The sequence below is a fragment of the Hippocampus comes genome, unplaced genomic scaffold (genome assembly GCF_001891065.2).
Source record: "Hippocampus comes isolate QL1 unplaced genomic scaffold, H_comes_QL1_v1.1 scaffold22, whole genome shotgun sequence".
In the NCBI taxonomy this organism is placed as follows: domain Eukaryota; kingdom Metazoa; phylum Chordata; class Actinopteri; order Syngnathiformes; family Syngnathidae; genus Hippocampus; species Hippocampus comes.
The window spans coordinates 7,496,457-7,505,319 of record NW_017806175.1 but is presented as its reverse complement, the minus strand read 5'-3'; the positions used below and the strand labels follow the sequence as shown (position 1 = coordinate 7,505,319).

The 8,863-nt window shown below is 44.7% G+C and overlaps 3 protein-coding genes across 4 annotated transcripts in view; all 3 read right to left on the bottom strand.

Annotated features, from left to right (window-relative positions):
• Positions 1–4,731: 4,731 nt before the first annotated feature.
• Positions 4,732–8,863, bottom strand: part of LOC109531999 (melanoregulin-like) — a 7,133-nt gene continuing 3,001 nt past the window's right edge. The window contains exons 2-5 of one of the 2 annotated variants that reach the window (XR_002171288.1): positions 6,255–6,486; positions 5,486–5,576; positions 5,162–5,345; positions 4,732–4,965 (exon numbers count right to left, since the gene is read on the bottom strand). Coding sequence is in view for 1 of the 2 variants with exons in the window: in XM_019896543.1 (XP_019752102.1) it covers positions 5,177–5,328; positions 5,486–5,576; positions 6,255–6,485 (474 nt within the window). In the remaining variant the exon portion in view is untranslated. The remainder of the gene's footprint in view (positions 4,966–5,161; positions 5,346–5,485; positions 5,577–6,254; positions 6,487–8,863) is intronic. The other variant, XM_019896543.1, reaches the window with a different exon arrangement.
• The window catches only part of LOC109531997 (olfactory receptor 1078-like), a 14,915-nt gene continuing 13,542 nt past the window's right edge, over positions 7,491–8,863 (bottom strand). Inside the window, exon 2 of the mRNA XM_019896541.1 lies at positions 7,491–7,573. The gene's annotated coding sequence lies outside the window, so the exon portion shown is untranslated. The remainder of the gene's footprint in view (positions 7,574–8,863) is intronic.
• LOC109531996 (olfactory receptor 1078-like) lies at positions 7,494–8,836 on the bottom strand. The gene has a single exon (XM_019896539.1). The coding sequence runs from the start codon at positions 8,809–8,811 to the stop codon at positions 7,864–7,866; it is 948 nt and encodes a 315-aa protein (XP_019752098.1). The 5' UTR covers positions 8,812–8,836; the 3' UTR covers positions 7,494–7,863.

Here is an 8,863-nt window from a genome sequence, read left to right as displayed (position 1 = left end):
AAGGATTAGCTTTGAGCTAATGGCCGAGCGAGTTGATTCAAAAGGAGGCGTATACCTGTTTCCACAGCAACGGCAACGTTGGCCAGTATCATCCAATCAAAATGGCTCCTGGAGCCAACTGCAGCCCAAACAGGAAATAAGCAGTGAAAATCGTTCAATGGATGCATTAATAAACAAACGAGAATATTTTTTTATCTGCAATCATCAAAAGAGCCATATAAGGCTCGCGAGCCATAGGTTCCCGACCCCTGTGCTAAACCATTAGTCAAACGCCGTCATGTCTTCTGTCGTTATTACACAATCAAAAATCTCTTTACTGTTACTAGTGTTCGTGCCTCAATATGGCTACGCTCGTGGACGCAATACAACGACCTCAAACGCGTCTTCGTTCAATGTTGTCAACTAATATCCGGATTAATTTTATGCAAATTTTCCTCACTTCTCCGGATAAATTTTCATAAAAATTTGAAAAACCCGGAATTCCGGGAAAATCCGGAGGACTTTAATCTCTGAACATGTACTGTTATCTCAAGACCGGTCTCGAGTGTTGCAATCCTACAAACTTCAACATTCATTTATAAACCAAGGAAGTTGGAGACATTGCGCAAGAGCGCTCCGTGTTACGTGGGTCCGTTGTTGAGGGGGCCAACGTCAACAGGCTCCTGGAGGTTGCATGGGAGTTGATACAACCGGTGTGCATGTTCTTTGTGTTTACCCTCATATGGGCGCTTCAGATCCTGTCCAACTGGTTTGGACAGGGAGGTGCTCAGAGTAGAACGTAGATTGACTGGTAAATCATGAATTTTGCTTTTCGGTTCAGCTCCTTTGTCACCGCGACAGACCGAGACATATTCCTCACTGGAAACAAATCTGAATTTTTCTGGGCCATATGGACCGAACTCTGACACCTGACACCCGATTCCCCCGAGGGACACGGTCGAATGTCTTTGCTAAGTGCACAAAGCACATTTAGACTAGCTGGGCAAACTACTATGCAGCCCCCAGAACCCTGCTGGACCAAAACTACACTACTCCTCTTGAATCCGATATTCAACTGATGGAACCTTCTTTTCAGCACGTTTGAATTGACCTTATCAGGAAGGCTGAGGAGTGTGATCCTACTGTAGTTGGAACACCCCCGCTGTTTGTGACAAAACTACAATTGATTAGGACAATATTTATACTGCATAGTATATATTCAGATTCAGAAAACTTTTTTTATCCCCGTGGGGCAATTAGAGTATATATGATCTAAATTGAAATAATTAACCATCATATGTGGTGGTATATATTATATTACATGTGCCCCTGATGTAAAAGTAAACTTTTGACTAAACTGTGTCGATGACGTCAGTGTTTGTTGTTGTGTGGACTTTTCTTAATTAACTGCTTGGGTTCTTTGCCTTCTCCTGGCGTGACCGACCAGCTTGTCAACACCTCTGACCGGGTCCCCACAAGACTCATTTAGGGCCATTAATTATTCAAAATGTTTTCACTCAATTTTGACTTGACTAATGAGTCATGTGGGTGTTGCGCGCCTGCACATGTGTGTGTGTGTGTGCGTGCGTGTGGACACTAGTTGAAAAACCAAAGAATAAAACTTTTACAGACAGAACTTTTCTTAAGGGTAAGTTTAATTCCATTTTAATTTTAAATGGGCTTGAAATACCATAACATAAAATGTGTTCTTGGTCGTAAGCACGGTTTCCAAATGTGCGAAAGACATCTGAAGCGTTACAGGCTACAGTAGCCATACTGACCCGGAAGTACATAAACGCCCATTAAAAAATGTTTGCTTATTTAAAAAAACAAACAAACAAAAAACAACAACAACACAACACAAAACAAAACAAAAACAAAACGCAAGAGCGGGCAATTTGCCAGTAATGTGATGCTACAGAGCAAATTAAACCGTTAGCAAAACTCAAGAAAATCAAAAAAATAAAATAAAATAAAGTTGTCATAATAAAGGTAACCAACCAAATAGAAATTGATTTTATTATTTGGCACTTTCAGATGATAAAACAAACTCCGGGTCATACTGACCCATAGCGTTTTTGCTGATTCAAAGGGGAAAAAAATAATAATAATCCGCACGTGCCAAGATGGTGTCATACCTGGATGCGCCGATTCCTCGCTGTTGAAGGTTATCTCCTCATCCTTGACCATTTCGTTCCACATCTCGCTCAGTCCTTCTGCCGAGAAGGCCCACTGCCAGAGGAGACCAGACATTACCAAAAATAAAAAATAAAAAAAAGAATCAACGCATTGTTGTGCTGGAATCCGGTTGCTTTAGTTAAGATCAAATAAAAATTATAACTTCAATTCCCTACAAGAGGCAATCTTCAATGTATCAGAATTAATGGTTTGTTCACATTTACTTGCAAATTTCCCTATGGTGGAACTAAGAAAGGGGCTGAGTGCATCTCTCCAATAAAAAAACAATTTGATTCATATATCGATGTCGTTTCAAGTGAATAAGTAAATGTGATTCACTGGCATCTTTTAAATCAAAACCAATTTTTCGATTCAAATCAGTTTTTGTGACACCCCTTTTATCTAATCTACGTGTATGCCCTGAAGATCTTGTTCATTCGCATGGAAAGTTTGACAAGTGACAGAATCAGGCAACCCATCGATTCATCTTTGTGGATTGCGTCACGTACCTGTAAGTCTATCTTGAGCCATTTGTCATGAAATCGGCTCTGAGCATCGAGGTTAAAAGACGGAGAAGGCATCTTTCCCCACCTTCCCGCCTCCTCACTCGGCTGCAAAAGGCAGCCAACCTGCAAACATGGGGGGGAAAAACAAAGATGACTGGGTGTAATATCAATCAAGTGACAGCCGAGTTGATCCGTGCAACATAACACACACGTGGCAACACACTGTCTGCTGCATATTGTGCACAGATGTCAAATTCAAGACGTGACGGCCAGGTCCGGACCGCTGCATTATTTTAGGCGGCCCTCGAAAGCAGGGGTGTCCAAAGTCAGTCCTCAAGGGCTGCTGTCCTGCCTGTTTTCAACACAACTGATTCAAATAATCATGATCGTTCTCATGCTGCTTCAGGACTGACAATGATCATCCTTTGAATCAGGTAAGTTGGAGGAGGGAAAGGACCTCAAGGACAGGAGTCTGACAGACGGATTTTAGAATAAATCACTGGTTGAACAAACTTCTGCTTTCAAATGTAGTTATCCCCCATTATTTGAATGTTATTTTTTGTCTATGTAATCATATGATAAGCCAATATCACCCTCATAATGAGGAAAAAACAAGATTTGGCCTGAAACCAAATTGAGGTTGACACCCTTGATATAGTGGAATGAAAATTATACTCAACGTACAAAATGCATTGATTACACCGTATGGTAAATTCGACAGTAGCAGGCCACTGATCTCCTTCTCATCGTATGATGGCGACACTGTTGGAAACTCAATCATCAGATGTTTCCAGGCGGGACCAGAAAAATAGGTTGCTGCTGCATCTAAATTTAGTTGTTTTTATTTTAATCGCGACGAGAATGTCAGACGGTCGCCGTACCGTTAAACGAACAACACGTTTAAAATAAACATGAGCCGATATGTGAAATAACGCCGATTATTCCAAAGAGGAATTGCCTATGTTCATGTTTGTGTGTACTACATATGTGTGCGTTTATCGTGACATGACGATGGGAGGGTTAGGTAGAACATCATCATCGTCGCTTTTAAGGACCAGGCGGGCTGCCACAGTTAAACCTCGACAAGGCAGCTGCACATAAAAAATGTATCATCTGATTATTTGCGCTGATTTAACCGGGCAAAGTAGCGAACCCTTTTGCTCGGAGGCTAATGCTAAGTAGTAGCCTACCGCAATGGGAATACAACGTTAGCCGGAGCTAGTCATGCTAATCCAGCTGTCGTCATCCTAGCCCGGGTTGGAATACACCTCCGAAGGAATGACACCCGGGCGAAACGTTTTATGGGGAAGCCAGCAATTAAACGGCTTCCTTGTTCACGAGGAAGACTCAAATTACCTGCGGTCTTCCGCTGATGCCTTTGCCGTTCTCTTCTTAGCTCCTATGCTGCATTGTTTGGACTTGATTGACAGGTCTCCGACATGGGTTCTAGGCATGGAGACTCACTACGTCGCCGCGGCAGGGTGCTGTATTGCGTTTGTTTGTGTTACATTCCTGAGGCCGTCAAGTGGGGGGTGGAGTGGATGACGGCCACGCCCGCACGTTTCAAGGTTCCGCTCCGCCCGCTTGGCGGTACTATTAACTTAAACCACGCGCTTCTTTTCTAAATTCAAGGCGGGACGTTAACTCGAAAGATTGCCGAATATTTGACATACTGAATAGAATTGAAACACAGTACAGTATATGGGGAGAAATTTGTGTCCAAAGAATTCCCATACATATATCCATCCGTAATTTTTTGACATGTTTTGGAGATTACTAAATAGTTATTTTCACGTGGTTTTCAGATTTACAAATATGTACAATAATTTCACGGAGTTTTGGCTCAGTGAAAGAGTGGTCGTATCCCAACACAGAAGTTGGTTGTTCGATTCCCGACAATGTCGAAGTGTCCTTGAGCAAGATACTCAACCACCAGTTGCTCCTGATGATGGGTCATCATGAGGTTAAGACCTCGGATATCAAGAGGCTTTCCATCTGGAGGCTGTGATGCTGTTGAGTAGCCTATGACAGTGCAGTCCATAACGTTAGCAAACCAATGTAGGGTGAACTGGATTCAATATATTTACCAATATTACCAATTAAATTACCAAGTCCAATAGAAAACACACTTGAAAAACAAAAATAACAAAATTACACAATATACATCACAGTACAAAACAGTCGATCAATGCATCCATTAACACAAATCATGTGCTGTGTTTCAGCCATCTTGTCTCTTGGGATATTTTTCCACAGCCAGTCTGACAAAGTCTTCAGCGCTGTCCAGGGACACCAGGCGATCCTGAACAAGCCGTGCAAAAGAGAGAGAGACATGCCGAGGGAAGTCCAGACGCTTTATACAGCCAATCGCATGTCTTTCCATTCATTAACCCTTTTGCTAGCTGCTCTTATATTAAGTTAATTATGGCGGTGGGAATTTGGGGCATGGGGGTCTAGATCTAGACTAAAGGCGCGTGTGTGTGTGCGTGCACGTGTACCATGACACAGAGATATCAGGTTCGATGTCCTGTTCCAACAGGAAACAAGGAAGTGTGTTCCAACAACTGGGTCAAGAGTTCAGTAGCTCGGGCGAGACCCTCCTGCTCTCGATTGAAGTAACTTTGCTTGTTGACGTCCAACAAGGCATCCGCCTCAGACTGATAACCTGCAGGAAGAGACCCCCTCCCCACCAAAGTAACAACACAGACCAGTGGTTTGAAACTTCTTTCACCGAGTACCGCCTCCAAAAATAAATTAATAAATATAAATGTAGTAAACTTGTTGCTTGTTATCCTGCTTGAGAATTAAAAACAGTGTCTCACCCATTTGCAGCAGGATTTTCTTCCATCGTGCTCTCACTTCTCGTCTGGTGTAGCGTAACGTATGGATGTCATAATTCAGCTGTTCCCATTCCTTGGGCAAAAACACAGATAAGATTGGTAAAAAAAAAAAGACTGGAAAAATGTATCAAGGTAGGCATAAGCTCAGTTCTGTATCTCCTGTAAAAAAAAATGCTGTAAAAAATGTTTAGAATTACCTGTCAAAGCCACTAGATGGTGGAAAAGCGCCACTTTCCAATTCGGACACCAATGTCATTGTTTTTTGTGGGGGGCGGGGGTTGAGTAAAATTACTTTTTGTGTTTGTTTCTTTTTTGTTCTTTGTTTAACCAGGTACTAACCTGAAAACCTGCCTTAAAGACTGCTCCTGCAGCTAGGTCGGCATTGCAAATGAAAATCAGTTTTCAATTGGGTTACGTGAATAAATAAAGGTGAAATATAAAATGTCAAACTTCAAAGTTGTGTTTGTCTGTTGATGTTTAAGATCCAGCAAGTATCAGTAATGAGTAATAAAGTACCGGCAAGTATCGGTACATTTTGGGTAATGTGGCGAAACGCTTCATGAGGCCTTATCCACCTATCTCAAGTTTCAAGAACAATTTCACTCCATCCTGAATGGATCAATTATAGCTTGTGGGTCGCCTTTATTATGATGTCATCGTGCTTGTTTGGCCTTTCATTTTTTTTTTCTTGACTGGACTGAATTCGGGAATATCTGTTGGACTAGACTTGAAACCAACCCAGGCGTCTCACCTCTGTGGCCTTGTCAACCTGATTCCTCATGCTGATGAAAGCCTGCAGCTCTCGGTCCGATTCCCTTCTCGCGGATGAGGCGGCGCCTTTATTTCTCCTCAGGTTTTGCTGCGCGACCCACGGAGGCCCGGTTTCGAGCTGCCGGCCGAACGGAATCTCCTCCTCTGTGTCGTCATGGCTGCTTTCGTCGGACAGCTGCTCCGTTGTCTTGGAAGCTTTGGCCGTGTGCATGCTGCAAGGAGAGAGAATGGTGGGGGCAGGAATGAGGCCGGACCATTTTGAATTCAGAGACGAAGCCGCCGGCCAGCAGCTTCCCGCAAACCGGCATTTTTCGCCCCCCTTTTGTACTTCAGATACAAGTGACAGCAGCACAGAGTCAAGCCGGCACCCATTTTTCCGCAAGTGTATTCTCACACGTCCTCCTCACGTACGTCTTGAGGCGTCTCTCCCCTTCGGTCCCGATTAACTCCGAATGTTTCCAACTCGAGTCTGCGTGTCGGAGGTTGAATACGAGCAGTGTCCGAACTCGTGTCCAGCCCCCCTGGCCCCTGTTCTGCTGACCAGAATGAGAGTCATCTGTCAATTAGAGTGAAGCCACGTGAGTGGAAGCCAGCAGACAACAACGCAGTCAGGGTGGCACAGACGGAACTTACAATTGTGCATATTTGTGGTTTGGGAATGGTCACTGATTTTTGTGTGTGTGTGTGTGTGTGTGGGAGGTGGACTTTTGTTCTGAGTCAATGAAAGTATTATTTTGGTGCCATTTTGTGGAATATTGTTATGTTCAATGGATTAGTGGTGTTTGTCTTTTTTTCTGCACTTGAGATGTTCGATTTTGTTGGCGGTCCTTGAATGCCCAATTTTGTTGTACGGTGTTCAATGACAATAAAGATTCTAAATGTATTCTTGTGCACAAGTGAACCTTGACTGTGTGTGTGTGTGTGTGTGTGCGTGTGCTTGTGTGTGTTAAGGGCGTGGCCCTTTGAGGTAGCTGGCACGACGGTACGCCTCGGGTATAGCAGGCTTTTCTCCCGGGTGAAGTGCCGATTATCTGTTTTGTTTTTCTTTTAAACTCATCAAAATTAATTTTGTTCAAAATTATCAGGACTTTTGTTGCTCGGTTTGTCACTTCTGCAATTTTCTTCATTCATCTCTATCCTCTATGCTCAAGTTTGGGGAGTTGGGGTGAGTGGTTGTTGTTTGACAAATATCAATTTTAAGAAAATGAGAACATACCACTTTGGAAACAGGTCATTTTAATGCGCAATAAAGCCAGCTCACACACAAAGTATCACGACAGCCGATAAAACATTGACCACCTCCCGGCGGGCACACTGCGCGCCGTGCTTCCGAACCCAGAAAAGCAGTCGGCGAGACAGTGTGTGCAGTGGCTGATGCGGGGGCCCTTCCACATTTCCTCCACCCCGACTCAGTGTGACGCACGGACAAAACTGTCGTTTTCTGTTGCACACATCACGACAGATTTGTAGATGCATATTCTTCCTGTACGAACACGAACAAATGAATGCAGAGTTAAAAGTGACACCGTGCACATTGTGAATGGATAGGAACAAAAGAGAGATCCTCTCAGGAAACAGTCGCAGCTTTATCAGGAGCGACTGACCCTCCGAGGTGACGGCAGAAAAAAGTACACGAGCACGACCCGCAGGCTCTGATCTCTCAGCCCGTAGATGAGAGAAGTCAGATATCTGGGCAGGAGAAAAAAGCACACAAACAAAATGGCCTGAATTTGTGAGAAGTTGACGTTGTTCAACAAAGCATATATGAAAAACATAATGGTGGAGTAAAAGACCGACAAGAGGCTGAGGCCGAGCTGCACCAGGTGCAGCAGCAGCGTGTTCCGCGCTTTATGGGCCGAGTGCTTGTCCGTGGCCGCCGACCTGGCTGACAACACCACACCGACGAAGCTGAAAACGATGGTCAGGCTTGCCAAGGTGAACAAGAAATACGTGTAAATGTTAGCGTACAATTCAGAAAGCGGCACGAGGAACATGGCATTGGAGTTGCACGGCTGCCTCATTTGCAGACTCTGCAGCTGCTCGAATGGAAACATGATCAATAAAAGCCCCTGGATGAGGATATTGAAGAAACAAAAAGCCCACACGGCAAGCACGGCCCACATGGTGTTCCTGACGGTGATGATGGAGGCGTGCCTGAGAGGGTGGCACACAGCCACGTATCTCTCCAGCGACATGACCACCAGCAACAAGGGAGACATCCGACTGAGGAGGCTGGTGAGCGTGCTGAGCACGCCGCACAAGGGATACGAGAGGGTGACGCGGGCGGTTGACAGCAAGTACATCAGTTGGCTGAAGGTCAGCTGCAGCGTATCGGCCAGCAGCAGGTTGTACAGCAGGATGTAGCGCGACGTCTCCCGAAAGACGGATTTGCTTCTCAGGGCGAAGAGCATGACCGCGTTGACCGAAAGGAACATCAAGCAGAAGGAGGTGGTCAAGGTGGCGCTTGTCACACGCTCCACGAGGCTCAGCCTGGTCGCATTGGCCAAAAACGTGGTTTGCATTGATGTTGAAGACATGGCAAGCCCGCCTGCGCCGCCCCCCCCACCCAAAAACTCCCTTTTGTACGAA